The sequence below is a fragment of the Hyla sarda genome, chromosome 6, assembly GCF_029499605.1.
Source record: "Hyla sarda isolate aHylSar1 chromosome 6, aHylSar1.hap1, whole genome shotgun sequence".
Taxonomy (NCBI): domain Eukaryota; kingdom Metazoa; phylum Chordata; class Amphibia; order Anura; family Hylidae; genus Hyla; species Hyla sarda.
Genome location: NC_079194.1, coordinates 182358120 through 182382963, shown reverse-complemented (window position 1 = coordinate 182382963; position 24844 = coordinate 182358120). Strand labels below are relative to the sequence as shown.

At 42.6% G+C, this 24844-nt stretch overlaps 1 protein-coding gene across 1 annotated transcript in view; it reads left to right on the top strand.

Annotated features, from left to right (window-relative positions):
• The first annotated feature begins 8501 nt into the window (after window positions 1-8501).
• DPEP1 (dipeptidase 1) overlaps window positions 8502-24844 on the top strand; it is a 51931-nt gene continuing 35588 nt past the window's right edge. Inside the window, exons 1-5 of the mRNA XM_056526001.1 lie at window positions 8502-8753; window positions 13067-13193; window positions 14565-14697; window positions 18310-18460; window positions 21879-21948. Coding sequence (XP_056381976.1) covers window positions 8644-8753; window positions 13067-13193; window positions 14565-14697; window positions 18310-18460; window positions 21879-21948 — 591 coding nt within the window. The 5' untranslated portion in view covers window positions 8502-8643. The remainder of the gene's footprint in view (window positions 8754-13066; window positions 13194-14564; window positions 14698-18309; window positions 18461-21878; window positions 21949-24844) is intronic.

Below are 24844 nucleotides of genomic sequence, written 5' to 3'. Positions count from 1 at the left end.
GTACAGGTCCATTGTGTCAAGGTATTTTAGGCCCTGTCAGATTGAGACCTCCAGTGTCCTGGGGGCTCCCCTGCAGGGACTCAACCATTTCTAATGTGTATTTCACTGTTATAACTTAGCAATCCGTTATTAGGTGTCTGTAGCTTTAAGTATGTTACCTAGCAACCTCATACTTAGTCAGGGTATGTGAGAGTGGAGGACTGAGGGCTAGACTAAACTTTTGTGTAAGATGTTATATTATGTTATTACTTGCATGTAACTTTATTGTAAATCCTAAAGGGGATACAGACAACTCTATGATCCACAGCTGCCTGGCCAATGGGCTTTAGTTTAGCCTTCCCTGATAAGGGGTGGCATTTCCTGTGAGTAGGAGAGTTTAGGAGGAGAGGAGTTGAGAAGAGTGGTGTGGAGTTCAGAGTACAGAGTGGAGGTCCGAGCAAGTTCAGAGGAGGTGAAGCTCCGGAGTAGCAGAGAGAATCCGCAGAGGAGTGAGAGCAAAGATGAGAGGAGATAAGAAAAGCATGAAGTAACCCCAACTAATAGCAATCCTTTACTTCAGCCTTGATCAGAGAATTCCTAAAGGACAATTCGTTATCTTCCGGCGAAAAGCCACAAATCTACCGACACTTCAGTAAGTGACTTTAATCTCAAGCCTAATATAGCGCAGACCTAAAACTCCTAGTCTGGCCGTAAGAGCCAAGCATATATGCAATATCAAGTCCAGGCACTGCAAGCTGTGTGGTCCTCTAGAGACTGTCTGTTAAACCTTTGGGAGACATTGGTTGAGCGCTGTGGAGATTGTACCACCTATCTTCACGTTAGTAAAGCCTCCATTAAACTGCAACCTAGTGTGGAGTCAATTCTTTCCTTGCTAGCCTGTGGGGAGACGGAGTTCCCCGGACCTGTAGTACCCCGGGAGATACCAAGACTACAGTGGCGTCACGTGACATTAAGGGTTAATACCATCCGACCCTGGGTTCATAACCCCCCCCCCCAAGAACCAAGTAGCTAACCCCAGCGTAGTGGCGGTCGCGGGTTTCACTCGTGGTTACCACACATACAGTAGCATACGTTGCCTTTAGGATCCTATTGTTGAAAGGATATATTGTTAAAAGGCCAACTGTACAGGAAAAAACAGTATACCCAACATTCATTCCATTATCCCAATGGAGGCCAAAATTACCCTCTTTTGCCCTCAATTGAGTAAATTAAACCCTATGCCATATTTTTTTACATGCAGCTATTTGTACCATATATGCCATCATAGAACATTTCAACAAATTCCATCCATTTTTACCAAACCACACCAACAATAGAGCTAGTACTTCATACATCATAGAGCATCTCAACAAAGGACATCCATTTTACCACACACAAGCATAGAGCTAGCACTTCATCATAAAACATCTCAACAAAGTCCATCCATTTTACCACACCACACCCAAATATAGAGCTAATACTTCATACATCATAAAACATCTCAACAAAGTTCATCCATTTTTACCACACCACACCCAAATATAGAGCTAGTGTTTCATATATCATAAAATATCTAAATAAAGTTCATCCATTTTTACCACACCCCACCAAAATATAGAGCTAGTACTTTCCTGTACAGCTGAGAGTGTCTCTGATTATCCAAAATGCATTAACCCCTTAAGGACCAGGCCATTTTACACCTTAGGACCAGAGCGTTTTTTTGAACATTTGACCACTGTCACTTTAAGCATTAATAACTCTGGAATGCTTTTACCTATCATTCTGATGCCGAGATTGTTTTTTTCGTGACATATTCTACTTTATGTTATTGGTAAAATTTTCTCAATACTTGCATCGTTTCTTTGTGAAAAATTCCAAAATTTGATGAAAAAATTGAAAATTTAGCATTTTTCTAACTTTGAAGCTCTCTGCTTGTAAGGAAAATGGATATTCCAAATAATTTTTTTTTATTCACATATACAATATGTCCACTTTATGTTTGCATCATAAAATTGACAAGTTTTTACTTTTGGAAAACACCAGAGGGCTTCAAAGTTCAGCAGCAATTTTCCAATTTTTCACAAAATTTCCAAAATCACAATTTTTCAAGGACCAGTTCAGGTTTGAAGCGGATTTGAAGGGTCTTCATCTTAGCAATACCCCACAAATGACCCCATTATAAAACCTGCACCCCCCAAAGTATTCAAAATGACATTCAGTCAGCATTTCAACCCTTTAGGTGTTTCACAGGAATAGCAGCAAAGTGAAGGAGAAAATTCACAATCTTCATTTTTTACACTCGCATGTTCTTGTAGACCCAATTTTAGAATTTTTACAAGGGGTAAAAGGAGAAAATGTACACTTATATTTGTAGCCCAATTTCTCTCGAGTAAGCACATACCTCATATGTCTATGTAAAGTGTTCGGCGGGCGCAGTAGAGGGCACAGAAGCGAAGGAGCGACAAGGGGATTTTGGAGAGTATGTTTTTCTGAAATGGTTTTTGGGGGGCACGTTGCATTTAGGAAGCCCCTATGGTGCCAGAACAGGAAGAAAAAAACACATGGCATACCATTTTGGAAACTAGACCCCTTGAGGAACGTAACAAGGAATAAAGTGAGCCTTAATACTCCATAGGTGTTTCACGACTTTTGCATATGTAAAAAATGTTAAAAAAATTTCACTAAAATGTGTGTTTCCCCCCCAAATTTCACATTTATGCAAGGGTTAATAGCAGAAAATACCCACCAAAATTTGTAACCCGATCTCTTCTGAGTATGGAGGTACCCCATAAGTTGACCTGAAGTGCACTACGGGTGAACTACAATGCTCAGAAGAGAAGGAGTGATATTTGGCTTTTTGAGAGCAAATTTTGCTCGGGGGCATGTCGCATTTAGGAAGCCCCTATGGTGCCAGGACAGCAAAAAATACCCACATGGCATACCATTTTGGAAACTAGACCCCTTGAGGAACGTAACAAGGGGTACAGTGAGCCTTAATACCCCACAGGGGGTTCACGACTTTTGCATACGTAAAAAATGTTTTTTTTTCACTAAAATGTGTGTTTCCCCCCCCCCAAATTTCACATTTTTGCAAGGGTTAATAGCAGAAAATACCCCCCCAAAATTTGTAACCCGATCTCTTCTGAGTATGGAGGTACCCCATAAGTTGACCTGAAGCGCACTACGGGCGAACTACAATGCTCAGAAGAGAAGGAGTCATATTTGGCTTTTTGAAAATAACCCCAACATGGCATACCATTTTGGAAACTAGACCCCTTGAGGAACGTAACAAGGGGTACAGTGAGCATTTACCTCCCACTGGTGTCTGTCAGATCTTTGGAACAGTGGGCTGTACAAAATTTTTAATTTGCACAGCCCACTGTTCCAAAGATCTGTCAGACACCAGTGGGGTGTAAATTCTCACTGCACCCCTCATTACATTCCGTGAGGGGTGTAGTTTCCGAAATGGGGTCACATGTGGGGTTTTGTTTTTTTTGCGTTTATCAAAACCGTTGTAACAATCAGCCACCCCTGTGCAAATCACCTCAAATGTACATGGCGCACTCTCCCTTCTGGGCCTTGTTGTGCGCCCCAGAGCACTTTGCGCCCACATATGGGGTATCTCCGTAGTCGGGAGAAATTGCATTACAAATTTTGGGGGGCATTTTTCCCTTTTACCTCTTGTCAAAATGAAAAGTATGGGGCAACACCAGCATGTTAGTGTAAAAAAATGTTTTACACTAACATGCTGGTGTAGACCCCAACTTCACCTTTTCATAAGGGGTGAAAGGAGAAAATGCCCCCCAAAATTTGTTAGGCAATTTCTCCCGAGTACGGCGATACCCCATATGTGACCCTAAACTGTTGCCTTGAAATACGACAGGGCTCCAAAGTGAGAGCGCCATGCGCATTTGAGGCCTGAATTAGGGATTTGCATAGGGGTGGACATAGGGGTATTCTATGTCAGTGATTCCCAAACAAGGTGCCTCCAGCTGTTTCAAAACTCCCAGCATGCCTGGACAGTCAACGGCTGTCCGGCAATACTGGGAGTTGTTGTTTTGCAACAGCTGGAGGCTTTATTTTGAAAACAGTGGCGTACCAGACGTTTTTCATTTTTATTGGGGAGGGGGGCTGTGTAGGGGTATGTGTATTTGTAGTGTTTTTTACTTTTTATTTTATTTTGTGTTAGTGTAGTGTAGTGTTTTTAGGGTATAGTCACACGGGCGGGGGATTACAGCAAGTTTCTCGCTGTGAGTTTGAGCTGCCGCGCAAAATTTGCTGCATCGCAAACTTGCAGACTGATACTCACTGTAAGCCCCCTGCCCATGTGAGTGTACCCTGTACATTCACAGGGGGGGAACCTCCAGCTGTTGCAAAACTACAACTCCCAGCATGCACAGTCTATCAGTGCATGCTGGTAGTTATAGTTTTGCAACAGCTGGAGGCACACGGGTTGGGAAACACTGAGTTAGGAAACAGACAATGTTTCCCAACCAGTGTGCCTCCAGTTGTTGCAAAACCACAACTCCCAAACATTCTCAGGCATGCTGGAAGTAGTAGTTCGGAAACATCTTTAGAGACAGATGTTGTCGAACTACAACTCCCAGCATGCTTGGAGTTGTAGTTTTGCAACATCTGGAGGACTACAGTTTGCAGACCACTAATACAGTGGTTCCCAATCTGTGCCCTTCCAGATGTTGCAAAACTACAACTCCCAGCATGCCAAAACTGTCCAGGCATGCTGGGAGTTGTAGTTCTGCAACATCTGAAGGGCCAGATGTTATAGAACTACAACTCCCAGCATGCCTGGACAGTAAGGGCATGCTGAGGATGTGTAGTTTTGCAACATCTGGAAGGGCACAGTGGTCCCAAAACTGCGGACCTCCAGATGTTGCAAAACTGCAACTCCCAGCATGCCCAGACGCCAAGGGCTGTCTGGGCATGCTGGGAGTTGTAGTATACAGGGTCCCATTACAGCAATGCATGTCGCTTTGCGGCGACGTGCATTGCTGTAAAGGGCCCGACCGCGGCTGAAGAGGAACTCACCTGTCGCCGCCGCCGTCTTCATCGCCGGGATCCGGGTCTTCAGGGACGAGGTAAGTACCGGGCCGGTCCCCAGCACTCCCCCGTCCCCCGCCGCGTCCTCCGGTCTTCCTCCCATCCTCTCCGGACTTCCAGGGGCCGGGCAGGGCGGGAGGAAGTAACCGCCCCCCCCCCCCCCCCCCCTGCGATTGGTTGGTTAACTAACCGACGGATCGCAGGGGATCGGAGGAGGTGGCTTGCTTGCTCCTTTGCGTTAGCATGGTCCTGGCTGTCTGTGACATCCGGGATCATGCAAAATTACCGGGCGGTCGGGTCCCAGAGACCCGATCAGCCTGGTATCGCTGCAGATCGCAAGGGCGATTTCCCTTGCGATTTGCGGCGATCGCCGACATGGGGGCCTACATGGCCCCCCTCGGCGTTTGCCCTGGATGCCTGCTGAAGGATTTCAGCAGGCATCCGCTTCCGATCTCTGCCCGGCGAGCGGCAGGGACCGGAAAACGCCATGACGCTGTGGAACGTCATTGGTCCTTAAGGCCCAGGGTGCCATGACGTTCCACAACGTCATTGGTCCTTAAGAGGTTAACCCCTTAAGGACTCAGGGTTTTTCCGTTTTTGCACTTTCGTTTTTTCCTCCTTACCTTTTAAAAATCATAACCCTTTCAATTTTCCACCTAAAAATCCATATTATGGCTTATTTTTTGCATCGCCAATTCTACTTTGCAGTGACATTAGTCATTTTACCCAAAAATGCACGGCGAAACGGAAAAAAAAATCATTGTGCGACAAAATCGAAAAAAAAAAACGCCATTTTGTAACTTTTGGGGGCTTTCGTTTCTACGCAGTGCATATTTCGGTAAAAATTACACCTTATCATTATTCTGTAGGTCCATACGGTTAAAATGATACCCTACTTATATAGGTTTGATTTTGTCGCACTTCTGGAAAAAATCATAACTACATGCAGGAAAATTTATACGTTTAAAAATGTCATCTTCTGACCCCTATAACTTTTTTTTATTTTTCCATGTATGGGGTGGTATGAGGACTCATTTTTTGCGCCGTGATCTGAAGTTTTTATCGGTATGATTTTTGTTTTGATCGGACTTTTTGATCACTTTTTATTCATTTTTTAATGATATAAAAAGTGACCAAAATACGCTTTTTTGGACTTTGGAATTTTTTTGCGCGTACGCCATTGACCGTACGGCTTAATTAATGATATATTTTTATAGTTCGGACATTTACGCACGCAGCGATACCACATATGTTTATTTTTTATTTTTTTTACACTGTTTTATTTTTTTTATGGGAAAAGGGGGGTGATTCAAACTTTTATTAGGGAAGGGGTTAAATGACCTTTATTAACACTTTTTTTTTACATTTTTTTTGCAGTGTTATAGGTCCCATAGGGACCTATAACACTGCACACACTGATCTCTAATGCTGATCACTGGCGTGCATTAACACGCCTGTGATCAGCATTATCGGCGCTTGACTGCTCCTGCCTGGATCTCAGGCACGGAGCAGTCATTCGTCGATCGGACACCGGGGAGGCAGGTAAGAGCCCTCCCGGTGTCCGATCAGCTGTTCGGGATGCCGCGATTTCACCGCGGCGGTCCCGAACAGCCCGACTGAGCAGCCGGGTCACTTTCACTTTCACTTTAGAAGCGGCGGTCAGCTTTGACCGCCGCTTCTAAAGGGTTAATACCGCACATCGCCGCGATCCGCGATGTGTGTTATTAGCCGCGGGTCCCGGCCGTTGATTAGCGCCGGGACCGACGCGATATGATGCGGGATCGCGGCGCGATCCCGCTTCATATCGCAGGAGCCGGCGCAGGACGTAAATATACGTCCTGCGTCGTTAAGGGGTTAAAGGGGTACTCCCGTGGAAAACTTTTTTTTTTTTTTTTTTTTTTAAATCAACTGGTGCCAGAAAGTTAAACAGATTTGTAAATTACTTCTATTAAAAAAAAAAAATCTTAATCCTTCCAGTACTTATTAGCTGCTGAATACGACAGAGGAAATGGTTTTCTTTTTGGAACACAGAGCTCACTGCTGACATCATGGTCACAGTGCTCTCTGCTGACATCTCTGTCCATTTTAAGAACTTTCCAGAGTAGGAGAAAATCCCCATAGCAAATATATGCTGCTCTGGACAGTTCCTAAAATGGACAGAGATGTCAGTAGAGAGCACTGTGGTCATGATGTCAGCAGAGAGCTCTGTGTTCCAAAAAGAAAACCTCTGTAGTATTCAGCAGCTAATAAGTACAGGAAGGATTAAGATTTTTTTATAGAAGTAATTTACAAATCTGTTTAACTTTCAAGAGTACCCCTTTAACCAGAGAAGAGGTAGGATGGAACTAGAACAGTGCACCTGGCAAAGTTTGTGGAACCTTCTGAATTTTTTTTATTTTTGCATAAATAACTTTGACCTAAAATGATATATTTAAAAGAATAGGACCAAAAACTGACCCTTGTGGTACCCCATAGATGATATGGTACATGACTTCACAGAGTGTAATGTCATATTAATGAGATTTACTGGTGGCTGTACTGTTCATATGTTGTAGAGCTATAAATTGCAATCACAATTAGGTTATATGCCATCTTCTAAGAGGACAACAGCTTGATAAATAGTATGGTATGAACATGTGTTGTGAAGATTAGACTTTGATAGAGCCCTCATCGTCAAACAAGACAGATCACCCACTAACGTGACTGTCAGCGTATTGATTCAGAATACCTGACTATATTTTCACTTGCAAATAATCTGCTCATTCTAAAGGTTCACATATTTTTGCCACTAATATCACAAATTTGATATTCAAACACTTTCCTTAACATGTAAAGGCCAAGGCTAATGTTTTTATCTGATTTGTTTGGTGTGGTTCCCTTCATCTACTTTTAGGACTTGTATGAAAATCTAATGTAGTTTTAGGTCCAATTTATCCAGAAATATAGAAAATTCTGAAGGACTCACAAATTTTCAAGTACAGCTGTATATATTGCTAACAGTTTGTGCATATGATAATGACAATGGTAACTGTAGTCTTATCTGAAACCACAGACAACATATCCATACGTTGGGCTAAATTGCCACCTAAGCTCTGTTATACCTATATTGGATCTTTTTCTTGATAGGTATCACCCTAAATCTTGTGCCCAATGTGCCCAATCCAAGTCTGACCATCTTCCATTTTGTAGGGTTATGGTAATATCTATAGCGTGTTCAGATATTGTAGACTCATCATTATTCTGTTTTTTTATTTTTAAATCCCAACAGTCACATTGCATGAGCCCACCTCTAATAACCCAGAGATACCAGTGGATCTCTATTGGGGAAACTTTACACACGGGTCTACTGGTTCTCTTCCAGAATTGCAATCAGATGCAACATTGGATCTTAGCAACTCATTGTCTCTGTTACTTATTAATTTCTCTCAGTATAGAACATATAAAGGGCTTTGCTTAACTGTACTCTAACAATTTACCAGGTATACAGGCTATAAAAAAAAAAGACACCAGATAAGATCCTGAGGACATCAAGATCTACAACATTATAGAATTGAGGATCTGCATCCAAAAAGTCACCTCAAAGATACAGTGGGCACTGAATACGCTATGGCGCTGCGAGGTTTATTGATTCTAGTGGTCTGTGAGATTGTTACAGTGGTCAACTCAAACAGGGATGAAGCCCTGAGGATAATGAATAATGTTCCTGTCATTGATGGGTAAGTGATGCCTTTTAGGTTATAGGTACGGCATGTATAGCACTGTAATATGTGGTAAATTTGAACAATAAGTGTTTGTGTTCTCTTAAAAAATTCAGATTGTAATATTATAGAGTAACAACAATGTTTGTAAGGTTGAAAAAAAAGACTATAATATATCTAAAGTTGTGTCACGGCTCTATTCATGGGCTTGGTTGATACCCATGCATGCAGTACATTTTGAGCCTAAGCCCATAGTTACATAGGGGGACATTTATTAATGTTTGCTTATGTATTCCTTTTTTTTTGTTATTTTTTTCTTTCTATTTTTTTGCTTATGTGCGACTTATTTATCAACTGGTTTTAGCCTGTTGATAAATTTCGTTCACTTAAGCACTTTTTCTTTTTTAGCTTTGGTAGTAGCTTTTTCTGCTCCATGTCTGAGCTGGAGTAAATTTAGTAGGTTTTTTCATGCGATGTGACTTTTTTGCGACTTTCGCACTTGATAAATCTCTGACCACTGCAAGTCAAAAATCACTTTTTTCTTTGGTAAGCAAGATTTTTATTTTTTGCTTAGGACACTGAAAATGCAAAAAGTCGCAGAAAAAAGAGCGTAGTCGCACGTGCGACTTTTTTGCGACACTTTTAAGCAAAAAAAACCTACTAAATGCTTTGATAAATGTCCCCCATAGTTCGTAAGGTTCAACCTATATCCCTATTGTCTCTCTACTTTGTTGATCCAAAGGAAGGCAAAAAACCCTTAGTCTCCAAATATGAGAAAATAGAATGAATTCCTGGACCTATAAATCTAGTATTAATCTAGTATGTTCTTACTCTCCAGAACCCTTTCAAACTCTTTATTTAGTCCTCCCGTACCATATCCTCTGGCAGAGAGTTCCAGAGTCTCACTGCTCTTACAGTAAAGAACCCCCATCTGTGCTGTTATGGAAACTTTTTTTCTTCTAAACCAGGGGTGTTCAAACTCGCGGCCCACAGGTTATTTGCGGCCCACTGCACAGGGCCAGATGGAGCTACAGCTCCAGGCCCCTATGTTAAGATAGGCCCAGAGGTCCGCATAGGTGGCCTGCTGCATAGGCCTCCAGGCACTTGCACTGACCGCGGTCGCGAGTGGTGCTAATAGAGCTTGTAGTGGTGTGACTGCTGCAGCACATTGGACGTAGAGCTTGTATGCTTGTACGTCGGTGGGCGGAGTCTAGCTGTGCCGCGCTGAGGACGGCGCCGACGTCCAGAAGGAAGACAGCAGAAGCATGGAGCTACAGGAGCCTGCTCAGTACGTTACACAATGGTTGTTGTAGGGTGGATGGGGCATGGGCAACAGTAATATAGAGAAAGGGGTGAGGGAGTGCAGGAATAAGGCACAGTGAAAGGGTGTGAGGGCAGTGCAAGATTGAGGAACTGTAATGGAGGGGAAGAAGGGGTGCAGGCATGAGGCACAGTTATGAAGGAGGTGCAGGCAGGAGGCACAGTAATGGAGGGGAAGAAGGGGTGCAGGCATGAGGAACAGTATTGGATAGGAAGTGCGGGTGCAGGCAGGGAAACAGTATTGGATAGGAAGTGGGGGTGCAGGCATGAGGAACAGTAATGGAGGGGAAGGGGGGTGAAGGCGTGAAGCATTGTAATGTGTATAAATTCAGAGGGCACAGTGTGTGACAGTATTATATTCATAGGATGCAGTGTGTGTTATTATTATATTTATAGGACGCAGTGTGTGGCAGGGTTAAATTCAGAGCATGATGAGGGCATTATATATGAGGGGCGCATGATGGGGGCATTATATATGAGGGGCGCATGATGGGGGCATTATATGTGAGGGGCGCATGATGGGGGCATTATATGTGAGGGGCCCATGATGGGGTATTATATGTGAGGGGCGCATGATGGGGGCATTATATGTGAGGGACCCATGATGGGGGCATTATATGTGAGGGGCCCATGATGGGGTATTATATGTGAGGGGCCCATGATGGGGTATTATATGTGAGGGGCGCATGATGGGGGCATTATATGTGAGGGACCCATGATGGGGGCATTATATGTGAGGGGCCCATGATGGGGTATTATATGTGAGGGGCGCATGATGGGGGTATTATATGTGAGGGGCGCATGACGGTGGCATTATATGTGAGGGGCATATGTGGCCCAGACTCACAGCCGCTACCTCCAGTGGCCCCCAGATAATTTGAGTTTGAGGCCCCTGCTCTAGACATAGAGACAGTCCTGGGTAGAAAGAGATCAAGGGAGAGATCTCTGTACTGCCCCTGATATAATTTACATAGTTTTTAATGCACCCCCTAGCCATCTTTTTCTAAACTAAATAACCCCAAATTCTGATAATCTTTCTGGGTACTGTAGTCCTCCCATTCCCCGTATTACTCTAGTTGCCGTCTTTGAACCTTCTCCACTATATCTTTCTTGTACACTGGGGCCCATTAATGTACACAGTTTTCCACAGTGTCAATAAGAGGATGTGCAGCTCAGAGGACAAATTAGACTAAATATTAAAAGCAACTGAGGCATTAGTACCCAAAATGCCAAGGAAACATTGGAATAATATATAATCCCTCTTCTCTTCACATGCCCTATCCCTTCTATCTTCCCTTTCTACTTATACCCAAACATCCCATTTAGAAAATACTTGAGGACTGTACCCCTGTGTTTATATAGTATTCCATGTGTGGTCTGACTAGTGATCTGTAAAGTGGTAAATTATTTCTTTGTCATGTACATCTGTGCCCTTTGATGCACTCTATGATTTTTATTTGCCATGTCAGCAGCTGCCTGACACTGGTCATTACAGGTAAATTTACTGTCAACTAAAAGTCCTTTTCCATGTCAGTCATCACCAGTGTTTTCCCATTTAATACATATTCTGGATTTTTCCTCCCCATGTGCATTACCTTACATTTATCAGTGTTGAAAATCATCTGCCACTTCCCAGCCCAAACCTCCAACCTATCCAGATCCATTTGTAACCGTGCACTGTCCTCCTATTATGTTAACCACTTTGCAGAGTTTAGTATCATCTGCAAAGTTTGCTAATTTATTATACAATCCCTCTACATTAATCTTATGGCAGAGGTGAAGTGGATCCGCTGAACCTGTGTGGATGATGGTGTGGGCCATACCAGGGAGCAGAGTCTAAGGTGTGGAATGGACTCAAAGCGGAATGGACTTGCTGTGGCAGGCGGCACCCAGGTCGCTACCCCTGATATGACTCGTCCACACAGGCGGCCGAGGTGTAACGTGGCACAGGAAGAATGAGGCAACATGAAGTCAGAACAGGCAGGAGGTCAGGGCTACCGGCACAGTAGCAAGGTCAGATACATGGTAAGGCAAGACAGAGACTGAACGTTTTCGCTAAGGCAATAATGGCACAAAGATCCGGCAAGGGTCAAAAGGAAGTGCTTATACTTATAGGGTCATGGGGCAGCAAGAACCAATTAAGTGAGTACTGGCCCTTTAAATTTCACAGAGCCAGCACGCACGTGCCATAGGAGGTGGGGACAAGTGTGACGGCAAGCAGGCAGAATAGAGGAGACACGGGGACAACAGGGGAGGTAAGGAGCAGTGTGCTGAATGCGATCGCATCACGGGATGCGAATCACAGTGCAGACCGCGCCGGACAGCGGAGGAGTGACCATGGCCCAACTCCTGACAATTAATAAACATAGTTAAAAGAATAGGAACAAAAACTGACTTGCGGTACCCCATGGATGCCCATGGATGATATGGTACATGACTTCACAGAGTGTAATGTCATATGAATGGTGTTTACTGGTGGCTGTACTGTTCATCTGTTGCCGAGCTATAAATTGCAATCACAACTAAGTTATTTGCCATCTTCTAAGAGGACAACAGCTTGAGAAAAGTATATATAGTTTGGGGACCTTGACATTGATTTTCCTTTCCAGCTATGAAGCGTGAAACTATGCCTATGCTCAAGGTGCTCAGATGTATATGAGTCTGTAGGCTACATAGTTGCAGTGGACCCAATATGTACCCCACACTCATATAAGCAAACCAGACTACCATGTCCAATTCTCAAGCTATTTTATTAACTATATTAGAGCATTCTGTGTGGTAATTGGCAGAGGTCCAACATTAAGGATGTATTTTTTTATTTTTTTATTACCAGATCATTCTAGAGGACATCTTGGTTAGCACTTCTTTAGTCAATAATAGTTAATGTTCTGCTCTTTAGTAAATGATTGTTGGTCAACAAATATCCTTTTACTAGAAGGTATACAACTTACTTTTCGGTACTTTTCAGTAGAGACCCTTCTTAATACTGAATCCCCTATTTTTTTTAACAGGCACAATGATCTGCCATGGCAACTACTAAGTAAGTTCAATAACCAGTTGAATAAGGTGAATCTTTATACTCTAAATGATACCCACACCAACATCCCCAAACTTCAAGAGGGAAAAGTGGGTGGACAGGTGAGTGTATAGAGAACTGAATTAAGTTGACTATGCCTGGGAGAGCCAAATGATTGAAAACATTTTCTAAAGAACAAAGTTTTTATTTATATATTTTATTTGTATTATTATGTTCATTATCATGTAATCTAGAAACCTTTATACACTAGCAGCAACATCTTATTAAGTAACTGAATTGTTTATTTCTTTGCCAACATCCAGCCTACTGATTGACCAGGCACTCTGTTTAACCTGCTTGTTCACTAAAGCAGTGTTTATAAAGTTTGTGATGTTTTTGGAGCCAACCTTAACAAACAAAACTGCAAAGAAAGAATAATGTAAAAAATCTTGGAGGTACAAAGTAGAGGTAAAAACTCTATAAAGACAGTAAATTGATTTCAGACTACCAGACTAGGCTGATTTTGCACTGCGAAATCCAGTGTTCATCTCCTTCGGGATATTCCTTGTTATACCGTACACCTTTAGTAATGCCTATAAGGCATGCTATAGGGCCCTATGGTAAAAAATGGGTACCACGCAGTATACTTTTTTATTTACTGGATATATCTCAAAGCAAAATTTCAGAACTCTGTTCTATTTCATCAAGTCAACCCCAACAGACACTACCCAAATGTCAAAATTACACTTTCGGGCTTCATTGGGTATAGCCGGTCTATGAATATGTTTAACCAACACATCAGACCTATCCTGGTACATATGGTACATGTGCACTGCTAGACATGACAAATGAGCCCAAAAGCTTCAGACATTTTAGTTAAGCTGCAGTCAGTGATCATAGTTCTACTATAATGAAAAGAGTAATATCAAGGTATTGATTTTAAAAGGATTATCCAGAAAAAAAACTTATATATATATATATATCAACTGGCTCCAGAAAGTTAAACAGATTTGTAAATGACTTCTATTAAAAAATCTTAATCCTTTCAGTACTTATGAGCTGCTGAAGTTGAGTTGTTCTTCTCTGTCTAAGTGCTCTCTGATGACACGTGTCTCGGGAACTGTCCAGAATAGAAGCAAATTCCCTTAGCAAACCTCTTCTGCTCTGTGCAGTTCCTGAGACAAATAGAGATGTCAGCAGAGAGGACTGTTTCCAGACAGATTAGAACAACTCGACTTCAGTAGCTGATAATTATTGGAAGGATTAAGATTTTTTAATAGAAGTAATTTACAAATCTGTTTAACTTTCTGGAGCCAGTTGATCTAAAAAAAAGTTTTTACCTTTAATACCCCTTTAAAAGCAGCCACTAGTGAAGAGTACATATAGCTTAGAAAGCATCACCCACAGATGGTGATGATACCTCATTTCTAACCTTCTTAAATCATGCATATTGCTGTGCAGGCACCTTCACCCTGACTATTATTTTTATGCAGTTCTGGGCAGCATTCGTCCCATGTGACACTCAAGGTAAAGATGCTGTCAAGAGGACCTTGGAACAGATAGACGTCATTCATCAAATGTGTGCACATTATCCAGATGTTTTCCTGTGTGTTCACAGTACAGAAGGTGAGGAGAGACAGATGACTAAATGGTTGCTGCTGGGTTATAAGTAAAGTTTTTTCATGCAGCAATATACATAACTAGCTATAGTGTCATAGAACATAACAGGCTTAGGTATACCTGCTGTAGTGAGAAACCCATTGCCGCTTCAAGTTGAACAAAAACTAAGTACATTTTTTTTTAAATGAAGTTCAATAAAGTTTTATTAAAACAGATAATAAAACAGCAAAGATCATCATAGAATGGAAGTTTATTTGTTAACGTGACCTCAGGGTAAGCAACAACAACAAAAAATGCTAAAAAAAAAAAAAAGATATATCTGCAGTTTTTTGCATTGCCCTGATAGATGAAATATACATTTTCCAAAATGGTGCAAAGGAAAATACAAATTGGACCACAAAAAACAAGCCCTCATACTGCTACATCAACAGGGAACCAAAAACTATTAGTTTTTAAACAGGTTATCCAGGAATATAAAAATGAGGTTAATTTCTTCTAAAAACAGTACCATACCTGTCCTTGTCCCTGTCCTCAGGTTGTGTGTGGTATTAGAACTTGGCTCCATTAACTTCACTGGAACTGAGCAGCTGAGGACAGATGTGGTGCTGTTTTTGAATCAGTTCTTTTTTTATTTTTTTATTCTGGAGAACCCCTTTAACCTCTAGACCAGTGGTCTTAAACCTGTGGACCTCCAGGTGTTGCAAAACTACAACTCCCAGCATGCCTGGACATGCTGGGAGTTGTAGTTTTGCATCATCTGGAGGTAAGCAGGTGGGAGACCACTGCTCTAGACTATACAGGCCTTTAATCCCTTAGGGTACATTCACACAAGCGGATTTTCGCAGCGTATTTCGCTGCGGATGCACTGCTGAAGGCCCGCTCTATGCTGTCTTTACATGTGACTGCTCATAGTGGCAATACGCCGCTACGAGCAGACACACTGCGATGTGCGAGTCGCAGTATACTCGCACATCGCAGGAGCTCTCTGCCTGGCTCAGAGCAGGGAGAGTGGGCGCGATGTGCGAGTACGACGCGCACATCGCTGCAGTGTGTCTCCTCGTCGCGGTGTATTGCAGGCACATGTAAAGACAGCATAGAGCGGGCCTTCACCAGCGGATCCGCAGTGTAAAATACGCTTTAAGGGTGCATTCCCACACGGCGTATACGCAGCGTATTTCACGCTGCGCAAAATTTACGGCAGCAGCGGGAAATACGATGCATATTCCTTGCTCACTATACACACAGGGCTTTCCGGCGGCAGCCCTATGTGTGCAGTGAGTTTTAGAGGCGGGCCGTGTGCCGGCGTGACTGTGACGCGCGGCTCCGCTTCCAAAACTCACTGCATACATAGGGCTGCCGCCGGAAAGCCCTGTGTGTATAGTGAGCAAGGAATACGCAGGATATTTCCCGCTGCTGCCGTAAATTTTGCGCAGCGTGAAATACGGTGCGTATACGCCGTGTGGAAACGCACCCTAAATCCGCTCGTGTGAACGTACCCTTACTGCCTTTGTCTAAATGCATCAGGGAATACCTGTATGCCCTGGAGTCTGTGTGTCTATGAAGCAAGGGCAGGGGCTGCATTGGCTTCATAGGTGGCGAGTGATGGATACTATAAGTAGCCAGGCACTCAATGCTAGTGATGGGCAGTGGCGTCATTTACCCTTTAGAAGCTGATCACTGTGTCTATAAGAAGGGAATTAAAGGGGTATTCCAGTCAAAATCTTTTTTTTATATATATCAACTGGCTCCGGAAAGTTAAAAAGTTAAAAGTTAAAATTACTTCTATTAAAAAAAATCTTAATCCTTCCAATAGTTATTAGCTTCTGAAGTTTTCTGTCTAACTGCTCAATGATTATGTCAAATCCCGGGAGCTGTGCATGATGGGAGAATATCCCCATGGGAACTGCACAGCTCCCGGGACGTGAGTCATCAGAGAGCAGTTAGACAGAAAACAACAACTCAACTTCAGAAGCTAATAACTATTGGAAGGAGTAAGATTTTTTAATAGAAATAATTTACAAATCTGTTTAACTTTCCGGAGCCAGTTGATATATAAAAAAAAGTTTTGGCCTGGAATACTCCTTTAAGTTGTTAGTTGCTGTGGGTTGCTGGTGTTCATCGGACCTACACACAGCACAATTGGGTGCTTACAATGGTGACAGAGGCCCCCTTACCCTCCTCCTACACCCAGGTCATTCTTATAATACATCCTGGCAGAGGCCCTGTACAATGCTATTCAACAGCATAGCATTGTGCAGTGAATGCAATCACATTTAGTAATCCCAGGGAACTTAAAAAGTGTTATTAAAAGGATATAAAAGTCCCATCAGAAAAAAAATTATACTGATAAAAACTACAGATCATGGAACAAAAAATTAGTCCTCATACGTCCCTATATATGGAAAAATCTAAAAGTTATAGAGATCAGAATAGGGAAATTTTTCTTGTACAAAAGTACAATAGTAGAAAAACAATAGAAATTGGGTATCATTTTAATCATATTGACCCACGAAATTAAGAGAACAGTTTTTCCATAAAGTGCATTGAACGAAAACAAAAACCCCTAAAAGTCACAAATCTGTGGTTCTCTCTGCAGTTTCCCTCCACAAATAATATATTTTTTTGCTTTGTGTGTCATTAAAAGGTACAATTGGTTATGAAAGAACAATCCTTCATATGGGTCTGTGGATGGAAAAATAAAAGTGTTATGTCTCTTAGGGAGAATAAGTACTCATATGGGTCTGTGGATGGAAAAATAAAAGTGTTATGTCTCTTAGGGAGAATAAGTACTCATATGGGTCTGTGGATGGAAAAATAAAAGTGTTATGTCTCTTAGGGAGAATAAGTACTCATATGGGTCTGTGGATGGAAAAATAAAAGTGTTATGTCTCTTAGAAGGAGGAAGAAAAAATGTAAATGCAAAAATGAAAATTGTCTGTGTCCTTAAGAGATTAAGGTCCACAACACTTGTAGTATTAGGGTTAAGGTGCAAAACACTTGTATTATTATGGTTAAGGTTCATAACACTTGTATAAGGAATTTTTTTATGTATTTTAGTTATAAGTTGATGTTAGTAAGGTTGTACTAGTCAATTATAATTAGATACAGTAATTTTTAAGGGGATTGGATAAAAAAAATTGTTTATTGTTGTATAAAATCAGCAATATTTCCTAAAGTAATTTAGATCAGAACAGGATAACCAGAGCATCTGGTCTTTTAGAACAAGGTAAAGAGACCTGTGGTCAGTCAAAAAATACTTTTTACACAGTATAATGCTGTAGCCTTGGATGCCTTTTTTCCAATAGTGTTTTTATTTTCTTGCTATGTCCACCCTACCCCTGTTCCCAAGATGTAGAGATTTACTATGTGGTTGACTATCTGTACTTTTCACTGAAAAAGTCAGATGGGTGAACACTTTACTGCATAATGGGGTGCTACATCTGCACCCTGGTGCCCAAAGGAGCCTTCATCCCCTCGGCCAGTAAGAAAAATATTATAAATGTCAAACAGCTAACAAAAGCCCTTTTGTAGAATTTTGAATGGGGGCCAAAAGCTTCAAGATACCTATCTAGCAATTGTAGATGTTCATTTTGCAGTATGTTGTCTTTCTGTTTCTAGGGATTGCTGAAGCCTTCCGGACTAAAAGAGTGGCAAGTTTGATTGGTGTGGAGGGTGGACACTCCATTGACAGCAGCTTGGGTGTACTAAGGACCTTTTACAATCTAGGAGTACGATATATGACTTTGACACACAGTTGTAACGTCCCATGGTAAGAAGAGTGATGACTGTGTCACAACACTTTTAACTTCCCCTGTGCCCGTGCTGCAAAAACAAAAAAACAAAACAAAATTTTAACTCCCCTTCCTACATTCCCCAGTTGTGCAAATATTGGTGTCCCATTCCTCCGGTGATGCTCGGCTCCCTGCTTCTTAGGCTCTGAACATAACACTGCAGTCAGCGTATCACCGGCCTCAGCGATGTCCCGCTTTGGCTGGTGATAGGCTGAGCGCACTGTCGTGTAAGGAGCCTGGGCAGCAGGGAGAAGGAGGGGCCCTGGCTCCTTACATGTCAGTGCTCTCAGCCTATCACCAGCGAAAGCTGGACATTGCTGCAGCCTTCATATACAGTAATCCCAGTTACAATGGCCTCAAATTACAATATTTTCAACACAAATTGGTCTTTTCTGGACCATTGTAACTGAAACCTGAACTGAACATACAATGCCATAAAACAGTCCAGGCCCTTGGCTGGTGTAAATGGCTGGAATATCTGACCAATCAAAGGGAGTATTCACTGGTAAAACCCTTTATTACTAAAGTGTAAAGTGCATGCACTGACTTGGTGTCTAATATCATCCCCCTGTAGTATAGAAGAGTATTGCTCTGCTCTTTACCTGTGCCAAGACTAGCTGATCTTTTGGACACCAGGTGAGGGTGGCTCCATTTTGTATCTCAAGTACACTATGTATACTGTGCAGGACCCTGGAGAAGCTACTTCCTTCCACAGTATGTCTAAAGTGATTTTTAGCTTCTACCAGCTATTTTTGACTTTTTTATGTATGGACTTGTTTTATCTGTATTGGTTATCTTGTCCTTTTTTTTATTTCTTATTTTTGGATGACATTCTGGAGACTTTGGGACCAATTACAGTGGGGAAAAAAGTATTTATTCATCCACCAATTGTGCAAGTTCCCCCACTTAAAAAGATGAGGTCTGTAATTTTCATCATAGGAATACCTCAACTATGAGAGACATAATGAGAAAAAAAATCCATGAAATCACATTGTCTGTTTTTTTAAGAAATGATATGCAAATTATGGTGGAAAACAAGTGTTTGTTCAATAACAAAAGTTCATCTCAATACTTTGTTATATACCCTGTGTTGGCAATGACAGAGGTCAAACGTTTTCTGTAAGTATTCACAAGGTTTTCACACACTGTTGCTGGTATTTTGGCCCATTCCTCCAAGCAGATCTCCTCTAGAGCAGTGATGTTTTGGGGCTGTCGCTGGGTAACACAGACTTTCAACTCCCTCCAAAAGTTTTCTATGGGGTTGAGATCTGGAGACTGGCTAGGCCACTCCAGGATCTTGAAATGCTTCTTACGAAACCACTCCTTTGTTGCCCTGGCAGTGTTTTTGAGATCATTGTCATGCTGGAAGACCCAGCCACGTTTCATCTTCAATGCCCTTGCTGGTAGAAGGAGGTTTTAACTCAAAATCTCACAATACATGGCCCCATTCATTCTTTCCTTTACACAAATCAGCTGTCCTTTTCCCTTTGATGAAAACTGCCCCAAAGCATGATGTTTCAAGCCCCATGCTTCACAGTAGGTATGGTGTTCTTTAGATGCAACTCAGCATTCTTTCTCCAAACACGACAAGTTGAGTTTTTTACCAAAAAGTTCTACTTTGGTTTCATCTGACCATATGACAATTTCCCAATCCTCTTCTGAATCATCCAAATGCTCTCTAGCAAACTTCAGATGAGCCCGGACATGTACTGGCTTAAGCAGGGGGATATGTCTGGCACTGCATGATTTGAGTCCCTGGTGGGGTAGTGCGTTGCTAATGGTAGCCTTTGTTACTTTGGTCCCAGCTCTCAGCAGGTTATTCACTAGGTCCCCCGTGTGGTTCTGCGATTTTTTCTCACCGTTCTTGTGATCATTTTGACACCACTGGGTGAGATCTTGTGTGGAGCCCCAGATCGAGGGAGATTATCAGTGGTCTTGTATGTCTTCCATTTTCTAATAATTGCTCCCACAGTTGATTTCTTCACACCAAGCTGCTTGCCTATTGCAGATTCAGTCTTCCCAGCCTGGTGCAGGTCTACAATTTTGTTTCTTCTTCTTCGACAGATCTTTGGTCTTGGCCATAGTGGAGTTTGGAGTGTCACTGTTTGAGGACAGGTTGTGGACAGGTGTCTTTTAGGGCACATTCCCACTTGGCCTATACGCAGCATATTTCACGCTGTGATAAATCTGCAGCAGCGGGAAGTACGCTGCATATCCCTCGCTCAACATACATACAAGGCTTTCCGGTGGCAGCCCTATGTGTGCAGTAAGTTTTGGAGGCGGGACCGTGTGACGGTGTGACTGTGACGCGCAGCTCTACATCCAAAACTCAATGCACACATATGGGCTGCCGCCAGAAAGCCTTGTGTGAGCGTATTTTCCGCTGCTGCTGCAGCTTCTGCGCAGCGTGAAATACGCTGCGTATACGCCAAGTGGGAACATACCTTTATACTGATAACAAGTTCAAGCAGGTGCCATTAATACAGGTAACAAGTAGATGGCAGAGGAGACTCTTAAAGAAGAAGTTACAGGTCTGTGAGAGCCAGAAATCTTGCTTGTTTGTAGGTGACCAAATACTTATTTTACCAAGGAATTTACCTATTAATTCATTAGAAATCCTACCATGTGATTTCCTGTATTCTTTCCCCCATTCTGTCTCTCATAGTTGAGGTACACCTACGATGAAAATTACAGGCCTTTCTCATCTTTTTAAGTGGGAGAACTAGCACAATTGGTGGCTGACTAAATACTTTTTTTCCCATTGTACCTAGGGTTATGGTCTCAAGATACAATGGTTTTAACAAAGTTCACACTGGAACCAATTAAATTTGTAATCTGAGGGACCACTGTATCGTATTACCCTAATAATAATACAGAGTAATAATGCGGGTGATACTGATTCAAATGCAGTTTACCTTACATAAATCCATCAGTTGTTCTTTTATAATCCATAGAAAAGAAACTGTAAATCCGCCTTTCTAAGCAATGGAGGCTTCACCCACCCCCTTCGGACACCAACTCCGCCCCCTCCGTGGACATGCTGAGAAAGAGGTATAATTATTGATGAAGGGGGTGGAGTTACCAGATGAAAGGTGTTATCGGCAGGAGCAATCTGGAGAAGCATTGCTAGTACAGCATTAAGAACACCTCCTTTGCTCAGAAAGGCTAATTTACTTTTTTTTTTTTTTTCTCTAAGGTTTGCAACAGAATGGCTGGTAACTCTGCTGCAGTCAGTCAGTATGTTCATGCCCAGTGAATGTATTTGCTGCAGATTTTATGCCAATAAATCAATGATAAATTTGATATTTGCCGCATCTAATCCGCAGCATATTTAGTACATGTGAACACATCCTAAATGTGCTTTATTACAGATTATACCCATTGATTTCTTAACAGGGTGGATAACTGGCTGGTGGATACAGGATCAGATGCACCTAAGAGCAATGGCTTGTCTGAATTTGGAAAGGTAAAAAAAAGGGTCTTTATGTATTACCATGTGGCAATTTTTAAAAAGAGCTTCTATGGTTAAAGGGGTACTCCGGCGCTAAGACATCTTATCCCCTATCCAAAGAATAGGGGATAAGATGCCTGACCGCGGGGGTCCCGCCGGCTCCGCCCCCGTGTGACGTCACGCTCCGCCCCCTCAATGCAAGCCTACGAAGGGGGCGTCACACCCCCTCCATAGGCTTACATTGAGAGGGCATCACTATGCTCCCTCCTTGTGATCGCTAGTAATCAGACCCGGAGCGAGCACCGGGTAAGTGAGAAATCCAGAAGTCATCCCGCTGCCGAATGGGGACAATTCGCTGTCACCACGCAAGAAGGTGAGCATGCATCGTGCCATTTGTGCAAGTGACTTAGAGGGACTCCCTGCCTCCATCTCCACTTGATGCTGCCACTGTGTGTCTGGGTCCTCTGTCTCACCTTCCTCATAACCCTCTAGCTTCTCCTCCTCTCTTGTCAGATTACTAGAAAAAACGCCCATTTGGCGAAACCTAAACTGTGCTCCACTGTGCCCCTCCCCCTCCTCCAGTTCAGCCCCCAAATGGCTCATGTGGCCTTGAGATGTAGGCGCAATTTCTCCAGTGCCCTGACCAGCCATTGTTTCCAACTCGTGTTGTAAGAAATGAAGCAGTGGAATGACGTTGTTCATCCCGTAATCCTGGCGATTTACTAATAATGTGGCTTCCTCAAGGGGCCTGAGCAAATGACAGGTGTCATGTATGAGCTGCCACTGGTTCACATTGAAGTTACGCAGGGGAGTACCCCTATCCACTTGGATCATCAAGAAATCAGTAATGGCTTTTCTCAGTTCGTACAGTTGGTCCAACATATGGAGGGTGGAATTCCAATGTGTGGCAACACAGTATGTAGGCCCTTGACAGATTAGCAGGTACAAAATAGTACACTACTTAGATGTACATATACGGTTTGCACTTATGATTGCAGAAAAATGCGCTACATTACCCTTAAAAAAAAGACTTATTTTTGTATAACACCAGCAGTACACACCAGGGCTGCAGCCAAAAAAAGCTCTGTGCAAAACACAAAACTGCACTCTGTCAAAGACTATTAGGAATGGACTACTGTGTATTATACCATCTACAGACTAGTATAACCAGCAAATGATTTTTTTTGTGGAACAAAGACACTGAATTGTGCTGAACTATTATTCCTGCCTCCTCTGCTAAGGTTTATGAAGTTGAGGCAGCTTGTTGAAATGTATGACGCAACACACAGCTATCTGCCCTTCTCTGTAATACAATGCTGAAAAAAGTGACTGGGAGGTTAATGCCTGCAGCTGCAGTAAAAATCCTTTTCAGTGAAAAAAAAACAAATCCTCTTCATCCACAAGAACGCTTATGTGACTAGGAGGATGTTAAACGCTGCTGGAATGTGCTTTTCTCTGCTGTAACACACACATACAGGCTCTGCGTCCTATGATTCTTCTGCAGTGTATTGTAATGAAGTGACTGGCCACAAGATGGCTGACGATTATATAGGGCTGTGACATCACAGGGGTGATCGGCTGCTGATAGCCTAATACAGGCACATGTTTCAATCTGTATTGCAACTTCAAATCCTGGCCTGATCTTAATGGTCAGCATCATAGATCACTATGATGCTGTTAGTCCAGATCTGTAGGCCCACAGTCAGGCCACAAAAGTACTCCTGTATTATGATAATGAGATAGTTGGTATTTAATCTTTGTTATTGTCATAGACCTAGGAAGTTTTTGTGAATCATCCTAGTGGTGAATGATTTGCCAATTACAAAAAGGGTTTTATTAGAGGTTTTCAAACTTTACTTGTAAGACCTTAGAATATCGTTGTGGATTTGTCTGTGGTGCAAAATTATACCTTGTGTGAATTTATCCTTATTGTGTCAAAGCCTGGGCTCAGCACAGGATGCTCTTGTACCTGGGGGCAGGGGGGTCAGTGATGAAGTCTGACCCTAGCTATGACCAGAGGGTTGCTTTATAACATTTTGGAGTAGTACCAATAAATCCCCATCAAATTTTTTTGTGATACAACGGTAACTTGTTAGACCTTAATTACAAAGGAATTATACATGAAGGTGCACATGCTCTGTATAGCTGAAGGTTGGATTTTAGAATTAATTTACTGGAGGGCTCAAGCAGGGACGTGCACGGACATTTTGAAGGGCAGGGGCTCAAGTAAAAAAAGAGGGCACTTTTCATAATTTAAAAAACATCTGCCAGACTTAATGGGCAGATGTGCTGCGGCCCAGGGGCACAGTGGACTCCCGCCAGGCCTCCTCGACATTCCTAGCCACCATAAAAGTTGTTGTTTTTGTAAAATTGAGTCAAGAACAGTTTCTATGAAGGTCTGCCATGTGTATATACACTTTGGCTGTGCTGTCAGTCTTATTTACAGAAAACATGTGACAGCTGCACTATTATATACTGTATTATAGAGGAGATTTATCAAAACCTGTGCAGAGAAAGAGCGGTGCAGTCGCCCATAGCAACCAATCAGATCGTTTTGCAGAAGGATTTTCCTCTGCAAAGGTTTTAATAAATATCCCCCTATATGCCCCCACCTGAGCTCTATATGACAGAAAGTGCACTGTACCCGGCCTCACCCAGCACCCATCCCCAATCACCCATCCCCAATCACCCAGCACCCATCCCAATCACCCATCCCCAATCACCCAGCACCCATCCCCAATCACCCAGCACCCATCCCCAATCACCCATCCCCAATCACCCATCCCCAATCACCCAGCACCCATCACCCACCTTATACAGGAATCTCCACACAGCCCTGGTTCTTACACTGAAGAGATGGACACCACACTAATATATGCTTACATGCTACAATATACAAGAGATGGAGAAA